This window comes from Ammospiza nelsoni, chromosome 23 (assembly GCF_027579445.1).
Source record: "Ammospiza nelsoni isolate bAmmNel1 chromosome 23, bAmmNel1.pri, whole genome shotgun sequence".
NCBI classification, from domain to species: Eukaryota; Metazoa; Chordata; class Aves; order Passeriformes; family Passerellidae; genus Ammospiza; species Ammospiza nelsoni.
In genome coordinates this window covers 3,160,619-3,179,209 of record NC_080655.1, presented here as the reverse complement: position 1 = coordinate 3,179,209, position 18,591 = coordinate 3,160,619, and the positions used below count along the sequence as shown (strand labels likewise).

Here is an 18,591-nt window from a genome sequence, read left to right as displayed (position 1 = left end):
CCTGATTTCCTCCTAATTGCGGTGTCTTAATTGGGGGAAGAGAGATGGGAGAGTCGAGGGATCTATTTTTAGTTGTTCAGGATATCCTTCAGCCTCCTCAATGTCAGTTTGAGTTGATAAAAGGGCTTGGTGGTGTAGGAAAAATAAAATCTGCATTTTCCCCTTGATAACAGTAAAATCTGTAATTATTAATTAATGCCACCCTCATGTCCTTATCATCACCCCAAATGTCCAAAGCCACCCCAAATCCCCCAGAAATAAAGTTACAATGCCCCTGCCTGCAAAATCTTCAGGAATTGAACCTTTTCGTCTGAAACAACCTCAATTATCCACAGAAAATCCTTAAAAAATTGGGATTTTCCCAAGCAATTGTGAAGGAAGAGACGGCGCTGAAAGGAAGAGAAAAGGGGAGACCCCAAAATATTTTGAGACAAGACTTGCAAATCTTTTCTTGCATTTTTGTGACCTTCTGTGCCTGAATTCCCTCCTGTGCTGTAGGAAAAGTCACTTCCAGCCGTTGGAATTGCAGCTCCAACTCGGAATTATCGGCGTGTCTAAAAATAGCTCCTGTGCCAGGCACAAAATTAAACCCTTGAGTTCATCCTTGACACAAGAACGAGGTGCTCTTGCCTTAAAAGCCTGGCAGTGATTCCTGAAGGTCCTGGGAAGGTTTTCCTGCCTTTTCCAGGATGGATCCTGTCACCCTGGTTTTTTAAGATTTTCTAAGCCTTCTGATGTTGACATTCTTGTAGTGAGCTTCCTCACACACTTTCTTTAAATAACTCATTGTTTTGCATTCCTTTATGGAGGAGGAGAAAGTCAATGCACTGTTGGTTTGTCCAGTGTCATTGGAGAGGTGGCACTGTCACCCTCCAATCCACTGTCACTTTTGGAAAACTATAAATGTTGGAGTCAGAAAATAAACTTCCCTTTTCTTTCACCTTGAGAACAGCAGTGTGAGCTTGTGTTCCTTCATGTCCTATAGTGACAAGATCCAACCACTGCCACATCCCCAAACTGCAGCTCAGGGACATTTACAGATCAGGCAGTGAATCAAGGGCACTGAGCTGTGCCTAGGAAAGGGTTTTGCAAAATTTTCTCTTGTTCAGCCCAAAATCTTCTTGGCTGAGGTGTCCAGACCCCCTAACTGAGGGATTTTTGGGAATGCTGAACGGATTCAGGAGCCAACTCCAGCTGTGGCTTCAACGATGCCACCGATGGTGACAGCGCCAAGTGATGCTCAGCTAAAATCCCTCCTCAGACGGATCCCAAAGAATTCCCTGTGGGAACATACCTCCTTCAGGGGTGCGGAATTCCTTCATTTCGCTGCGGGGCCCGTCCCCCCGGCCGTTGGTGACCACCATCTCCAGCTTGTAGTTGCTGTAAGGGAACAGCCGGGACACGATGCCCCGGTTGCGGTCTCCAGGAAAACTCACAAACTGCCGTTTTTTGGAGACCCACAGGTTCTTCAGCAAGCTGCTGTCTCTCCAGAAATAGGCCTTCAAGAAATAGGCAGGCCAGGTGAAGCTTTTGTTCCCCCCCTTTAATAAAGGGGTTTTGGGGGTTTTTAGATGTTAAAAAGCAGAATTTTGTCTTTAAGGTGGGAGTTTTTAGAGGAATTAGTGAAGCTCCATGAGGAAAAATCTGGATGTTATCCAAGGAAGAGGCTGAGCAGGGGGTTAAGATCTTCCCAAAACATGGAGCAAAACCACTGAGCTCAGACTAAAGCTGCTCCTCATTCCCAAATATTAAAATCCGAGTGGTTCTCCCTTTCTACTTGTGATGGACAAGGAAAGGTGGGACACACCCAGGCACAAATAAAAGCCTGAATTTGGGAAATCTCCCATTCAGGCTCCTGACTGTAAATCCTATTTCATGCAGAAACAACAATCCATTCAGAAAATCCCTCAGAATCAGGAAAAGTGGAGCCAGCAGATGATCGGGCAGGGAATGCTGAGATTCTTTGCCAAATGTGAAATTTTGGGAATGTTTTGACACCCAGGGAAGGGCCCTGCTCAGGGTTTGGCTTGGTTTGAATGGTTCCATTCTTTGTGCATCAGCAGTAAAATTAAATATTAGATATAAGTCTGGATAGACTGATAAATATTAAATATAAACCTGGAAAGACCTGGAAAAACACAGATCCACGCTGGCTTTAGCTCTGTTAGTCCTGACTGCAGGTTTAGGCTTTGCAGGGGTTGTTGATCAGTAAAAAATGCTGTCAGTACTTTGGGGATGACACAAAACCTGACCTGGCTGGGGTCACTCCCTCAGAGTCCCTTTGCTCCATGGCCAAGACCATCCCAACCCCTCCCTGTTTCCTTGGAGCATCCCAAATCCTGCAGCAAACCCAGAGGAAGCAACAGGAGACATCCCCGACCCCATCCTGACACCCCAAAGAGCAAATCCTCGATGCTGCCCCAAACCCAAAGGCTCCTGGTGACCAAAGGAAGTTTTCTGTCATCCCCACACCCAGCAGCTCCATGCCCTGGGAGCCAGCTGGGAATTTTGGGAGGTTTAGCTGTGTTAATGGTCAGTGCTGGGTGGGGATTTGGGACTGGGGAGTTTGGGATTTGCTCACTCGGTACTCCCTGAGCTGTCCCTGGATGGTGTCCAGGTGCACCCGAGTCCAGGTCAGAGCTATGGCAGTGCTGTTTAACACTCTGATCCTGACATCCGTGGGCGCAGCCTTGGGATCTGGGTGGGCAGGGACAAAGCAGAGTGGCCATTAGGAACCTGGGATGACCCTGGAGCCCGGACAGATGGACAGCTGGACACCCCCTGCTGTGCTTTTCCCATCGCAAATAGGGCTAGCAGAATCCCCACAATGGCTTCACCTCTTCCGTAAGAAGAAAGTAAATCCGATTTCACAGCTCCAGCCATCAGGAGAACATTCCTGACCCAGCTAAAAGGGGAAATTCCTGCTGCAGGGAAGGCTCTGGCTCACCTGCCTCTCCAAGTGAGGGATTCCAGCACATCCAACCCTCTCCTTCCTCACCTGTCCCAAAGCTGGATCCCAAAGATCCAGAAAAACCTCATTTCCATATTTTTAATCAGAATTTGGTCAATTTGCTGTTGATCAAGTTGGGATTTTACCTCCTTTCTACAGCTTCTGCTGTGTGGAGAGACCTGGAGCGAAGCAGCTTGGATTTGACTGGTTTTGGGAAAGTTTTTGTGGATTTTTGGGAGTTTTAACCCATCCCACCCATCAAACAAAGGCAGAAGTTTTGATCTCCCTGCTTTGCCTCCATACAACACACACACGCTTGGAGGCTCACCCAGATCCTCCCAAACCTCCAAGTTATTGCAGGAATTTCCAGAAGAAATTTTAAAAAAACCCTGGGAGGGCATAGAAAATGGATCTTTCCCAGTAACAACCCCTGAACTGGGCCCAGTTTGCTTCCAGTGCTTTGTCTTCCCCTGATTCCCAGTTTTTAGCCCCATTTTCCTTGCCTTGTCTCCTCTGGGAGATGCCCAGCTGGAGGAGGTGTTGTCTGAGCCATCCCAATCCCAAAATTCCAGCTTTACTTCCAATTTGCATGCTCTGTTTGTGCCCCTTGGCTTCGAACCTGGGGTCATGGATGGTCACCTGGTTTATCCTAGAATTCCAGCTTTACTTCCAGTTTTTGTGCATTGTTTGTGCCTCTTGTCTTCAAACCTGGAATCTCCTGCCTCATCCACCTTCCTTCTTGAAAAATCTTGAAGTCCCACAGCCAGGGGGACTTCCATAGCCCAGGTGGCCACATAGAGGAACATCTCCCACAGTCCAGGTGGCCTCGGACAGGGACACTTCCCATAGCCCAGGTGGCCACAGACAGGGTCATCTCCCATAATCCAGGTAGCCATGGACAGGAACACCTCCCATAGCCCAGATAGCCATGGATAGGGACACCTTTTATAGCCCAGGTGGCCACAGAGAGGAACATCTCCCATAGCCCAGGTGGCCATGGACAGGAACACCTTTTATAGTCCAGGTGGCCATGGATAGGGACATCTTTTATAGTCCAGGTGGAAACAGACAGGAAGATTTCCACAGCCCAGGAGGTCATGGATAGGGACACCTTCCACAGTCCAGATCCTCCAAGCCTTCTCCAAACTAAAAGTGGATTTTTGTCCCAAATCCCTCAGTGCCTCACCCACATCTCAGGCACGCTTTGCCCTCGGATGGGCCCATCCCCAAAATCCCACCTGCGGCTGATGGAATACTCACAATCCTCCCCGGAGTATCCAATGTAGGTGTCGGGCTCGGGGGCTCTGCCAAAGTCGTTCTCAGCCTGCACCTTGATCTCGTAGGGGACGAAGATGGGCGTGTTCCACACCACGTGCCGCGCGCTCCGCACGGTCTCGTTGTACCAGCTCCCGCGTGGGTCCCGCCGCCGCCACCGCACGATGTACCTGAGGTTGGGCCCGTAAGCCTGAGTTGCGTTCAGAGGCTTCAGTGGGGCAAAACAGAGAAGGGAAAGTGAGAAGGAGGAAAAACAAATTTAAAAAAAATATAATTTTTCTGCCAAGGATATCTCATCTCAAAGCTCTGCTCAGCAGTGCGGTTGTATTCCAAGCTCCATCAGCAAATTCCAAAGGAGGGTGAGGTTTGAGGTTTTGCTCCCAAGGAGAGGCAGAACGAGTTCTTGCCCTCCAGAGCCATGGCAGGACCAGGAAATTTTATTCACAAAAATCCAAGATTTTATTCCTGGAACGCTTTGGGTTGAAAGGGATTTAAATTCCAAGCCCCTTCCATGGGCAGGGACAATTCCACTAGCCCATATTCCTTATCTATATATTATATAAAATGAATCAAATATGTGCATAATATCGAATTACACAACATATATTCCATATTTACTATCCCCCTATTCCAGCCTCTGTTCCCGCTGCCATTCCAGCCCTCCCCACGGCCCATCCCTGATTTGTGGCTGACACCTGCTGGTGCAGGGAGCAAAGCAGGAGCGGCCCCGTAAATCCTCTGAGCTGCTCAAGGACTTGACTTCATCCTTGGGAAGCCGAGTCTGGAATCTGGCATCTTCGGATGCCATGTCTTTGAATTATTTTATCTTCAATTTTTTAAATTATTCTTTTTATCACAGCACTAAAAATAGCTTTTCTTGTACCTCTTGTGTTTCATTTCATGGAATCCTGGAGTGGTTTGGGTTGGGAGGGACCTGAAATCCCTTTGCATTCCACCCCCATAAGCAGGGACACTTTCCATGATCCCAGGTTGCTCCAGCCTGGCCTGGGACACTTCCAGGGATGGGACAGCCGTGGATTTTCTGGGAATTCCATCCCAGCCTCTGCCCACCCTCCCAGTGAAGGATTTATTCCCAATACCCCACCTATCCCCGCCTTCTGAACCCATTCCCCCTCATCCCACAACTCCATCCCAAAAGGCATCCAAGGAGAACTCACGGTCCACGTTATCTCCATGTTGTTTTTTTGGGTCCCTGCCCCTTGAACTCCTGTTGGATTTATTTCAGGACCTGAAATTCACATTGAAAACCAAAACAATGAATTTTTTAACATCAAAAAAACAACCACTGAGGTGTTAAAAACCTGCAAGCCAAAAGTCCTTCCAAGGCAGAAGTTAATGGCCTGATTTTTCCAGAAGTTCCCATTCAGGTTAATGGGACACGAGACTCTCAGTCCTCTGGAAAAACCAGGCCATTTATTTAGGAGCCTCTTTTTTGTCCCCTAAATGTCCTAAATCTTTGAAAGGGAACCATTGTGGAGGGAGCAGAGTTTGTCACTCTGAGCCTGAATCATGGCGGGCAGTGTTGGGAGCCAACACTAGATGCCAGCAGATCCTCCAAAAATCGCCCTGGAATGGGTAAAAGGAGAAATGCAGCAGGACTGCTGAGATTCCCATGAATTCCTCATGTGGAATTTTCCCAAATATTCTCTGACAAAGCACCTGGCAGACAAACTCAAATCTTGGTTGTGGATTGGAGGTTGTTTTGGTCTTTTGTTGTGGAATTTGGGTGGGAAGGGATCTTAAAATCACCCAGTTCCACCTTTCCCTATCCCAGGCTGCTCCAAGCCCCATCAAACCTGGCCTTGGATGCTTCCAGGGATCCAGGGCCTCGCCACCCCCACAGCATCAACCAACTTTAACAGCAGCCAATAATTAACAGTATTTGCACTCGAGTCTGATTTTCCTACAGATTTCCAAGTTTCCTGTAGTCTGAAAGGACTGGAAAGATTCCTTTAGGAATCTTCCTTTTAGGGAAAAGAATAAAAGCCACGTTTTTCTAGAACAAATGACTGACTTTTGCATAAACCTCTGCGTTTTGCTGCCCCGGAAGGACACCACCCTCATGCTCGAGAATTCCACACGGAAAATTCCCCACGCTGCCCTTGCCAATCTATTCCTGGCATGGAGGGAGGAGCCTCCATGGAGAGGGGTGGATTCCAAGGCCCCAAAAAAAAACAAACCCTGGGCAAAACTCACGTGCCCCGTTGGTCTGGTAGCGCTCGGAGGGCGCGCTGGGCACACTGCTGCCCACGTCGTTGACGGCGATCACCCGGAATTGGTAATTCACGTACGGCGACAGGCTCAGCACGACCGAGTTGACACTCCCAGGGTACCTGGAGTGGTCGTGCCACACTCCGGGCTGGAAGCGATCCTCCTCGAACTGCACGATGTAGCCTGGGAAGAGCAGGGAGAGGTGGGTGAAGTCTTGGAATCTCTGCTGGTCAGAGTGACCCTGAGATGTGTTACAAAGTCTCTTTTCCCAACCTGGAGGTTGAAGGAGAACTCCTCAGTTCTCATTCTCAAGGCTGTTTATGGTTTCTTATCTATAAAATTCTTTCTCCTGGCCTGATGAGGTCAGGAGATAACACCACTCTACCTCAGAGGTGGTGTTATCTTTTTATACTAAAAACTACCTGTTTTTAGTACAAAGTTATGGTAAATAATGTGTTATTTACCATAACTTCCCAATACCTATCACCTATGTTAGACAGTGAGTTTCTATTCCAAACCAATCTAAAAGTGCCAACATCACCCAGAAGATGGAGGCTAGGAAAAAGAAGGAAAAAGGACAAGGCACACCCAAATTCCTCCATCTTGGGACCCTGAGCCCCCATTCTATAAACGTCAAAAATCTATTTTTCACCCTGTGATAAATTTACTATCATTCTACTTAAACTTTTGTGGCTTGTAAATCTGCACAGAAGGTTGGGAATTATTTCCATGGGTCAAGATCAAAGGCACAGGGGTCTTGGGACGCCAGGGCAGCCAGAGGAATTTCCTGGGTTCTGAAATGAAGGGTTTGGATGGGAAGGGATTTTCCATCACAGGGATTTTGGGGACAGACCTGTGATGGGGCTGTTGTTGTCATCGCCAGGGATCCACGTCAGCCGCACGCTCCTCTCAGCCAGATCCGTCAGCTCCAAGTCCCGGGGCTGGTCAGGTCGTGCTGTTGGAATGGGATAAATGGGAGGCTGGAATTGTCCCAGGAGCGAGTCCCAGTTCCCATCACCTCTCCCAGCCCCGTGGGCAGGACGCCCTCCAGGGCACAATCCACATCCTGCAGCTCTTTAGGGGACTGGAGTGATTTTTAAAATATAAATGTGGTCATTTCTGACAGTGTCTTGGCTGGAAATCTTGCCTTTCCCAGGGAAAATCTTCATTTCCCTGGAAAAATCTTCCTTTCCCAGGAAAAATCCTGCCTTCTCCCCAAAAAAATGGTGGGGAAAGCACCGTGTGCTGGTTTAGGGGGATTTGTGACCTTACACAGAGAAATGCAAATGAACAGCAGAAAAAGGACACAAAACCTTAGTGGAAATATAAATTTGATAGAAATCTGCCTTTTCTTTGAATGTGATCACAAGGACCAGCTCATGCAACAACAGGAATAAATTCCAGGTAAAAATTAGGGAATTCCATGCATTTCTGGGTTTTTTTCCATCAGGATTTTCAAACACAGGTGAAGTGATTCCTGCACTCAGAACTACCACTTTGAAACACAAAATGTGGTGGAACAGGAGCTTTCCACCCATCTGGTTGGGTTTTTAAGGACAATTTGGATGGAGCTTGGAAAAATCAGCTGCTTTGAGGACAGCTTGGGCAGGACTTGGAGCTCCAGCTCCTTCAAGGACAACCTGGAAGCATCAACTTCTTCAAGGACAGCTTGGGCAGGGCTTGGAGCTCCAGCTCCTTCAACCTGGAAGCATCATCCCCCAGTTTTTCCAGTTGCCACCCATTTCTATCGGAGTTACTGATGAGGGAAAACCAAAACCAAGGTGGGAAATAAAAGGAAGGTGAGGAATTAGTGGCGATTACCTTTGGGTAAATCTCTCAACCGATTAGCGGGGATGGCTGCAAGGTAAGACAGTGCTTGTTAAACCGGGTTAGTTTAAGCTTGGGTGGCCAAAGGAGCACCTGGCAAACATAAAGTTGCAGATTTCAGTGGGGTTTGATCCAGTTTGGGAAGCAGAGCAGGAATGTCCTTCCCCCAGAGACCTCCATGCATTACCCACACTCATAGTTGGCAGCAAAAGGGAAATATCAGTTTGGTGTGGGGTTAATGAGCCATTAGGGGAAAGGAGGGGAAATAAATCAACCCCAGGGGAATTATTTGGGGTTATTTGGGATTCCTGTTCCAGCTGTGGACGGGGCACTGGCAGGTTGTGGCATTCCCGGGAATCTGAGGTGGCCAGGGGATGATAAATCCCTGTTTGCCAAGCAGAGATTGCAGTGGCACAAATAGGGAATGGGGTGAAGTTTGTCCCTCCCTGTGCTGTAAAGGGGACACACAAAGGGGACACGCAGAGGGGACACAGGGCCAGGAGCAGCTGGCTCAGCCCCAATCCCATTCCTCAGCACCCCAACACCCCACTAAATTCACCCCCAAATTTGGGACTTTTCTCATGGATCTTCAGCATACACCTGGGGATATTTTGGGCTGTGTGCCACAATTCCTGTTTAATTTTTGCCCTCAAATCCCAAGTTTTTTGCAGCATTTCAGTGCCATCATCATGGATGAGGCAGCAAATCCTGTGACAATGGAACCCCTGCTCTGCTAGCACCTCCCTGAGCATCCAGGGGACAATCTTGTAGCCCAGATCCCCCTTCCAGCCTGACCTCGAGGTTGGGGTGTCCTGTTCAAAGCCAAGCACTCAGCTGTGGGGTCAGGGGGGCTTTACCCAGCACGGTGAGATAGGCCTTGGCCAAGTCCTTGTCCAGCTCTGTGTTGGCCACACACGTGTAATCGCCCTGGTCCTTCTCAGTCACTCCATAGATCATCAGACCATCCTCTTCCTTCTTCATCCTTCAAAGAAACAACGTCCCAGAATTCTGCCCCAACATATTTAGGAAGCAGTGTTGAAGGCTGGATGCTCCCTGACAAAATCCAGCTGGAAACCCAACCAGAGCAGGAGAGCATCTCTGGTCTGGAGGTTGCATCAGCTGAGGATGTGCTGGGTTATTCTGGGAAAGCTCATTTCCTAAGGAATCACGCGCCCTGGGGCGTATCTGGGGAATAATCACATTTTTAGGACAACAGCCAGCCCTGGGCTCGTGCCCTGGGATCAGATCTTGCCTCACAAGAAACAGGAGTCAGGTACAGAAAGGAAATGAGAGCTGTGCCAGCCGCAGCAGAGAAACATTAATTCTGGAGTGGCTCGTTATGAACTCCCAGGTTTTATCAAGATGTCCTGAAATATCCGGGAATAAAACCCACAGCAAAGTCTGGATTTACTGATAAATCAGCTGGAATTGCTGGAGGGAGCCAATGAGATTAAAAGTGTCAAAAACATCAAATGTTGCTTAGGTGGGAGCTCAATATTTATCCCTGGGGACACCTGGAATGTTCTGCTAAAAACCCAACAATTCTGGGAGAGAAATCCATGGAGTTTTTGGGCACAGACCTGTTCCCCAGGTACAGGGGGGCATCGTCCTTGAGCCAGCTGACCATGAGCCGCAGCGTGGGGTCGTGCCTGACGCGGCAGTGGAGCCGGAGCATGGTGCCCTTCGTCACCACCTGGTCCTCGGGGCCCCTCACGATCCTGGTGGGGTCTGCGTGGGGTCACAAACAAAGGGACACGTTCCAAACTCCTCAGGACCCCTCAGGATCCCTGTGGGGTCTGCATGAAATCAGGGGCAATCTGCCAAGCTTCTTGTGTCCTCCTGTGATGCTGTGGGGTCTGTACAGGGTCAAGGGTTAAGTCCCAAACTCCTCAAGTTCCCTCACAACCTTTGCGAGGGTCTGCACGGGGTCACAAACAAAGGGTCACACCCCAGACCCCTCAGGTTCCCTCACAACTTTGGTGGGGTCTTCACGGGGTCAAGGGTTATGTCCCAAACTCCTCAGGTCCCCTCATGATCCTGGTGGGGTCTGCAGGAAGTCACAAAGGGTCATGTCCCAAAACTGTGGGGGTTGGCTCAGGGACTCAACAGAGAGCAGGGGAGGACAAGCACAGCTGGGGTGTTTGTCCAGCTTTGAACAAATAAATTAATTTAACAAGTCATTAATTTGTGCTGAGCTTTTAAAAAAAAAAACATTTTTTGGAGTCAGTAGCCAGATTTGCTGAGTGGGGTAAAAACAATTCCAAAAATGTTTTATTGTCCTCAGCTAACCCTGAGGAACACTTGGGGTCAGTGTTGACGTTGCTGGTGGCATCTCCCAGCCTGACACCCAACCCAAACCCTCCCACCAACCCCAGCCTTGGCTTTTCTCAACATTAAAATGGAATCTCCACCATTTCAAAGCTCCCAGCCTGGACCTGCTGGAAGATCAGATCAGCCACAACCAACCCCCCTTCACCTCAAGGGTTATTCATGATGCAACTCCCAGAAGATCCAAGATTTTGGCACCTCCATGCCCCTACCTTTGACCTCCAGGCGGACCTGGGCCTCAGCTTTCCCCAGGATGTTGGTGGCCACACAGGTGTAGAGTCCCTGGTCCTCCTTCCGAGCCATGAACATCTCCAAGCTCCCGTTCTCGTAGGCTTTGTAGTTGCCTCCATCCAGCGTGTTCCCCTGGCCGTCCTTAAACCTCCCAACACCACAAAGTGCTGTTGGAAGGGAAGGAAAAGCAGGAAACCCCCCCTTTCCCACCCCTCAGGATGGGATCCGGCTCTTACCAGCGCAGGGTGGGGATGGGGGACCCGAAAAAGGGACAATCCAGGCGCGTCCTGTTGTTTTGGATCACCCTGATCAGCTGGTTCCGGGGGCCCAAGATCCGGGGGGGAACATCTGCCAAGCACCAAAATTCCAGCCATGGAGAAGGAGGAAAAATGGATTCTGCTGCTCTTTTCCAGCCTTTTCCCTGTTGTTTTGGTTCACTTTTCCTACTGGCACTTTCAAAACCTAGTAGAGCTTCTCCATTCCACCTCACCTCTCCTTCCAGCCTCGTTTTGTGACTTTCATCCCTGGATTTGCCCAGCCTTTGCCTGGTTTGAATCCATGCTAATGGATTCTTGCTCCAAAACCCGGGTGCCTTTGTGCATTCCCTCAGAGCAGCAAAGGGGAAAACTCACGGAAAACTTTGGCAGGGAAAAGAGGGCTTGGAAAAGCCAGGGAGAGTGACTTTTACATGGGAATATGGTAATTGGATAAAGGGGAATGATTTTAAACCAAAATAGGAGAGTTTTTGTGGGACATTGGGAGGAAATTCCTGGCTGGGAGGGTGAGGAGTGGCTGGGATGGAATTCCCAGAGAAGTCATGGCCGCCCCTGGATTCCTGGAAGTCCAAAGCCAGGTAGGATAGGGCTTGGAGCCCCCTGGGACAGTGGAAGATTCCATGCCCTGCCCTTCCAAGAGGGTGGAATTTTAGATGAATCCCAGAATCAACCAGTTGGGAAAAGGTCGGAAAAGGTTTCCAGCAAGATTGGAAAAGACCTTTACGATCATCAAAACAAACCTATGACCCAACCTATGAAACCAACCTATGAAGCCATCCTTGGCATTAAGAGCCACATCCACCCTTTCTAGATGAGATTTGAGCTGAGCTTTAAGGTCCTTTCCAACCTCAGATTCTGTGGAAATTTGAGTTTTGGGAGCTCCCCTTGCCGCAGACTCACCCAGCACGCTGACGAAGGCATTGGCCAGCAGGTAGCCGTGCTCGTTGGACGCGTTGCACTGGTACACGGCGCTGCTGCCGATCTGCGTGTCCCGGAACACGATGGTGTCCCCGGCCACCTCCCGGCTCGGGTTGGGGGGAGACGCTTCAAAACAAGGACAGCTCCTTTAATTCCGTTCCAAATGAAAATCCACCCCATAATGTCATGGAGCGTCCTCCCAGTTCAGCCCAGTTCAAACCGGTGATGGTGTGTGAGCTCCACAGACACAACTGGGAGCCACTGGGTGAACTGGGACCATCCCAGACGAGCTGGGGGTTCACGTGGGTGTTGGACCCCACCAGCAGCTCTGGCTCGTGCTCAGCCAGGAGATCATTGACTGGGACTTGGGCTGGAATTTTGGAAAAGGAGGCAACTCTGGCTCATGCTCAGCCAGGAGATCTTTGACTGGGACTTGGGCTGGAATTTTGGAAAAGGAGGCAACTCTGGCTCATGCTCAGCCATGAGATCCTTGGCTGGGATTTTTGTGTGATTTTTGCTGGGAATTTGGTGGGATTTTGGCTGAGATTTTGGAGGAGGAAGCCACTCTGGCTAGTGCTCAGCCAGGATACCCTTGGCTGGGATTTTGGGCTGGGATTTTGGCAGGGATTTTGGAGAAGGAGGCCCAGTCTCTCCCGCACTCACATTCGATGGGCTCTCCATTCACCAGCCACTGGATGGACGGTTTGGGGTTGCCATTGGCCCGGCACACAAGCCTGCCATCCTCACCGGGGGCCAGGATCAGGTTCTCCGGCTCATCCAGCCAGTAGGGAGCAGCTGGAAAACAGTCCCGCCCCAGTGACACAGGGACAGCAGCACCACCCCGAGTTCCCCCCTCCAACACTCCCTGGGGGAGGAAGGTGATGGAAAAACTGAGTGGGTTTCCCAGGATTCGGTGAAGGAGGAGAGACCCCTTTCCTCTCCTCTGCCACACAAACCCACCATCATTCCTGTCAGAGGGTTCCCATCCCCTCCTGCTTTTGGGGCCATTTGGACAAGATTTAATTCAAAAAAGGGAAGATTTAGATGGGTTATTGGGATGGAATCAGGGTGAGGATGGGCTGGGATGGAATTCCCACAGAAGCTGTGGCTGCTCCATCCCTGGAAGTGCCCAAGGCCAGGTTGGATGGCGCTTGGAGAAACATGGGACCATGGAACGTGTCCCGGAACTGGGCGATCTCTGACGTCCTTCCAACCCAACCCATTCCATGATTCCCTGAAGAACATGGACCCATCCCCAGGGAAAGCCCTCGCTGTCCCTCCCAGCATTCCATGAACGTCCCCTCCTGGCTCCAGGCGGCCGGGACCCGAAGAGGGAAGGTAAAGGTGACGTACCCTTCACTCTCACGGAGATGGTGTGGCGGATGCTGCCCATCTTGTTGGAGGCCAGGCAGAAATATTCCCCGGAGTCCTCCTCGGACACGTTGGAGATGCGCAGGGCCTTGTTGAAGTTCTCCAGCTTGGTTTTACCCACCGGGAGCTCCCCGCCTTTCTTGTACCACATGATGTCCGGCGCTGGTCTGAGGAGAGGGGGGGCAGATCAGAGCTTTTCCAAAGGCCAGGGAATGACTCCCAAGTAAAGAGTTATGATTCCTAAATAACAGTGAAATTCCCATCCTGGGAACCACCAAAAGCCAGGGGGAAGGTCTGATCTAACTGGTGGGCCACCCTTATTCCCATCACCCTTTCCATCACCCTCCTTCCCACCATCACCCCTAAACCACGGCCCTGAGCATTTCCAGCAGGTCAGGAAAGGTGTTCTCCTCCTGATCCTCCTGGGAATGCAGGATCGTGGAATTCTGGAATGGTTTGGGGTGGAAGGAACCTCAAAGCCCATCCCTGACCATAGTGTGATGGTGTGGGCAGGACCATGAGCCCAGGACAATTCTGGGGGACACAAATGTCCTCCCCCACAGTGTGGCGAGGAACTCACAGGAAATTCCCAAATTTTAGGGCAAACCAGTGAGGAATTATCCTTGGACAAGGATCTGAAGACACCTGGAAACCTCAGCATTTCCGTTTGCTCATCGAGCAGGTTATGGGAGCATTGTTAGCAGCTAAAAGGAGGGGATGATTCCTTTTTCCCAATCCAGGGGTGATTCCTTGTGCTGATCCTGCTGGGAATTGCTGGGAATCACCCTCTCCATGGTACATACACTCCGGAGGCGATGCATTCCAGCAGGAGATCCACCCCTCGGAGCACCATCTGGCTGCTGGAAGTTCCATAGGGATACATGAAGCTGGGAGTGGTTTCTGAGATCCCTCGGGCTGGAATCAGTGGGAGAGAAGGAAAAACGAAACAAAACCAAAAATAAAACAAAAAAAAAAAAAAAAAAAAAAAGAAAAAAGAAAAAAGAAAAAAGAAAACAGAACACAGGTCTTTTAAAAGTCTTCAGGAATTCATGGAAGGCGTCACCTCCCCGGCCTGAACTCACCCAGGAATGTGCCTGGAAAGGGAAGGAGAGCTCCAAGTGAATTTGGTATTGGGAAAAAGAAGGGGAGAGAGAGGAAGTTTGGGAGGCAGGGGAGAGAAGGAGCAGCAGAGGGGACTGAGCGCTGGGGATGGTCCCCATTCCATCAGTTCCTGCTTTTCCTGCCCTTCCCTGCCTCTGGAAAATGGGCTGGAATCAGATGGAATTGGGGAATATTGATGGATGTAACATATAACGAAGGACAGGAGGAAAAAGGGGCACAGAAAGGGTTTATTCAGACCCAGAGCTGCTTTTCCACAGAATTCTCCAGGATGCAGAGCATTCCCAAGGCTCCAGCAGCATCAAGGAGGTTTTCCAGCTTTCCTGGAGGCCTGGAAGGATGGTTCCCCTTGGAAAGGGACAGCTCAGCCACCAAAATGACCCATTTAGGGCTGGACAGGGAAGTTTAATGGGAAAAAACACAAAGGGAAGACACGAGACAATTCCCTATGGATCCACACAGTGAAGGCTTCTGTGCAGAGGGAAAAAATTAATTATTCATGGAAAAAATTCCATTAAGGAGTGGAATGATTGACCTAGATCTGGATCAGTGAGGACAAAACAGATGAGATGGGCGGGAAAGCAGCAATAGCAGGGATGGAAATTATGGGATTAGGAAAGGGATGGGATGGGATGGGATCAGAACAGGGACACAAAAAATCCTGGAGTGATCCATGGGGACAGACCAAAATTTCCTTGGCTCAGTGAGAGGGAGGATTTTGGGAATTTTGGGAAACTTCCAGAGCTGTGTCAGGGGAAGGAGGAGGGGAGTGAGGATGGGGGCTCTTCCTGAAATTCCCACCTTAGGGAAGGAAAACCCAACCCCAGGATTCATCCATGGAATGTTTGGAATTGGCTCCATGTCCACATCCCGCCGCTCCCACGGGCTCCGCGTGCGCTCCCGGTTAGTCAATTATGGATTAATGGATTACCAGGGCAGGAAAATCCCAACTTTACCCCAAAAATCCAACTTCTCCAGATCTGTCTGCATCCCTGCTCCTGGTTTAGTCCCATTCCTGGTGAAATCAGCTCGACCCATCCCGGGGCAGAGCTCCCAAACCTCCACCACAACCGGGAGCTTCTCCCGCCAAATCAGAAAATGGGAATTAATTATTTTATCAGCCAAGATTGGCTTTGATCAGGATTTATTCCCACTCTGGATCCTGTGGGATAACTGGAAGCGCTAAGCGGAGCAAGCTGGATTTTACAAGCCTGTGTTAATGACGGCAATTAAAAATCAGGGGGATTAATTAGTACACTCCTGGCTTTAATGAACCTAAGGACAGCATGGAAAAAACCCTGATTTTTGCCTCAGCACAGCACTATTAATAAATAATAAATAATAATTAATAAATAATAAATCTTTTGCTGTTTCTAACAGGGAGCAGCCAGAAATTCCCTCAGAACCTAAGGTTCTGAGCATGTGGAAGTTCCAGCTGGAAATGTCAAGGTTTCCCTCATCCCTCTGGAGGGATCCAAGCTGGAAAAACAAATCCTTTTTTTTGTTTTTTTTTCGGGGCTGTTTATTTCAGCTTAAAAATTGACTCTGCTCCCAAACTTTGCTGTGAATTGGGATCTTCCCAGAAACATCTGATTCCCATCCCAGAGCTGCCCCTTTCCCCTCTAAAATTCCTCCATCAGCTCTGTTTTCCAAGGATGTGCTCATCCCAACACATCCCAGCTGCTCAGCCCCAGCACAGGCTCAAACAGCCTCAGGTTTGCCAAAAAAAAAAAAAAGAAAGGAAAAGGAACAAAACAAGGTTTTAATTCCATTGAAAAGGGTAAAAAAGTGGGAAATTCTGCTGGGAAATGAAATGCTCCATTTATCCTTTTGGATTGTTTTTCCCTGATAATTGTCCACAGAATTCTGGGAATCATCACTCCAAGTCCTGGGGACAAGGGGTGGGTGACACTTCCTGTGGTTATCCTGGCCCTGCAGAGGAATTTGGGACAAGTGTCCCACAAATCTCTCGTGCTCACATCCCCACCAGCAGACCCCACATTCCCAAGCTCAGGAACATCCTGGGAATGGGATTCCCAGCCTTCCAGACCCCTTTTCCAACTTCCTCTGGAGCTGAGCCAGGATCACGGGGATCTGCACCCCAAGGAAGAACAGCCAAGAGCCCCAGATCCCCCCAGCACCCCAAATCCTTGGGATTCGCATCCCAAAGCTCCAGAATTCCCAGCCAGGTCATTCCAGGAGGAGCACTAGGGCAGCCACAGGAAAATGACTGAGGGGAAGAATTGTTACCCCCAGATCATTAATTATTGAGTTAATTAAGGCCTGGGTTGGAGTCCAGGTCTGCACAGGGGTGGGAGAGGGGGATCTGAATCCTCTGGGGCCAGGAAGTTTTCCAGGGAATGTTACAACACAAAGAGCAGGAAGTTTCACCTGTGCAGCCATGAAATGAGGGACAGAATGGGATTGTGTGGATAAAATCCCATTTTCCTGATGGAGCCACTCTCAAGACCCCTTTTCCCTAACAAAGATATCCAGTGGGAAATCCGGAAGCCCAGGAAAGCTCTTCACTGGAATTCTCTTTGTCCTTGTCCTATCTCCCTTCCAGGTGGTTGATGCCACTCCCACCAGAGCTGGTTTTGCTGCCAATCCCTTTTCCCAGCCATTTTTCCAAATATTTCAGCCCATTCCAGCATTTCCTCCCAGGCCAATTCTGCTGCTGAGCCTTTCCCGGCTCCTCAGCTCCCTCCAAACCACCCTGCTCCCGATGCCAGGATCCCAATTCCCTTTTCCATGCCCTGGCCTGGCACATCCTGCTCTTCTCCAGCTCTCCTAGCTGGCAACGCCCTCTTTGTCCCCAAAAGTCCCTGTGGGATGGGAATTGTGCTCTGGGCTGTGCCAGGCCCTGAGGAAGCTCTGGCTCCACAGGGATTTCACTCCAGGACACGGTGGGGACAACAAGGGACATTCCCAGAGCTGACCCCACACAACCCTGGCCCCAAAAACAGCAGGAAGGGCAGGAAGTGAATCCTATCTGGGATCTGGGAGCAGTTGGAATCTGTGGGGGCTTTGGAGAGGTGGTGACATTCCCAGGATTTCCAAATGTGCGCCGTCTCCCACTCCCTGAAATCCCTCACAGCTGCCCTTGTCATCCCAACACATCCCTGACAATTCCAACCCATTCCCAGGGCAGCCACCCTGGGGTTTTCGTGCCTGAAGCACCATTTAGGATTTTGGGATGAGCTTCTCCCACAAGGGGCAGAATCCAGAGGGAATTCCCTGCCCAGATTTAGGAATTTGGGATGGGATTCTCCCACCAGGCATAGAATCCGGAGGGAATTCCCTAACCATATTTAGGATTTTGGGATGAGCTTCTCCCAACATGCACAGAACTCAGAGGGAATTCCCTGCCCAAATTTTTTTGGGATGGGATTCTCCCAACAGATGCAGAATCTGGAGGGAATTCCATGCCCAGATTTAGGAATTTGGGATGGGATTCTCCCACCAGGCACAGAATCCAGAGGGAATTTCCTGTCCCAACAAAGGGCAGGAAGCTGTGGAAGCATGCAGCTCATGTCCAACCTCTCTGCACAGGAATCACCCAGATTTCAGGAAAACCCAAATATTCCTCTTTTTCTTCCCTATTTTAATCCCTGCCTGAGTTCAGCTGGAAATCCCAGGAATATTCCTGATGGAAATGTTCTTCTGGAGACGCAGAAAAGAGGGATGAGGATCTGACATTTAAATCCTGAGCAGACCAAACTCAGCTCAGCCACATGGGGCAGACCCTACAAACCCCAAACCTCCCAAGCTGGGCTTAACTCACTTAAACCCCGCTCAGCAGAAATGGGGAAATTTGTGGTGTTTTGTGGTCGCTTGGGTGGATTTATGCTGATAAATTTTGGCAAAGCTGAGGCCACGATGGGGACATGGCAACAGCAGAAGGACACGGGCAGGGAATGGGGTCAGTGGGGTTAGGCGGGACTGGGTTAAGCCGGGACTCCCAAAGCCAGCGTGGACTCACCGCGGTACATGGCGGGGGAATTTCCTAAGGACGTTTCGTTATGGGACTTCTCTGCAATTGAACAAAACACCGTGAGCAGCGCC

At 49.9% G+C, this 18,591-nt stretch overlaps 1 protein-coding gene across 8 annotated transcripts in view; it reads right to left on the bottom strand.

The window, feature by feature from the left end:
• The window catches only part of NFASC (neurofascin), an 82,328-nt gene that overhangs the window by 36,102 nt on the left and 27,635 nt on the right, over positions 1–18,591 (bottom strand). For 4 of the 8 annotated variants that reach the window (XM_059487758.1, XM_059487759.1, XM_059487761.1 and 1 more), the window contains exons 7-20: positions 18,509–18,559; positions 14,211–14,322; positions 13,390–13,574; positions 12,700–12,831; positions 12,019–12,162; positions 11,080–11,191; positions 10,825–10,991; positions 9,865–10,012; positions 9,142–9,266; positions 8,279–8,314; positions 7,311–7,412; positions 6,443–6,640; positions 5,404–5,474; positions 4,211–4,433 (exon numbers count right to left, since the gene is read on the bottom strand). In XM_059487758.1, the coding sequence (XP_059343741.1) occupies positions 4,211–4,433; positions 5,404–5,474; positions 6,443–6,640; positions 7,311–7,412; positions 8,279–8,314; positions 9,142–9,266; positions 9,865–10,012; positions 10,825–10,991; positions 11,080–11,191; positions 12,019–12,162; positions 12,700–12,831; positions 13,390–13,574; positions 14,211–14,322; positions 18,509–18,559 (1,806 nt within the window). Of the gene's footprint in view, positions 1–1,294; positions 1,500–2,581; positions 2,698–4,210; positions 4,434–5,403; positions 5,475–6,442; positions 6,641–7,310; positions 7,413–8,278; positions 8,315–9,141; positions 9,267–9,864; positions 10,013–10,824; positions 10,992–11,079; positions 11,192–12,018; positions 12,163–12,699; positions 12,832–13,389; positions 13,575–14,210; positions 14,323–18,508; positions 18,560–18,591 lie in introns of all 8 variants that reach the window. The other 4 variants (XM_059487760.1, XM_059487764.1, XR_009419902.1 and 1 more) reach the window with 3 other exon arrangements.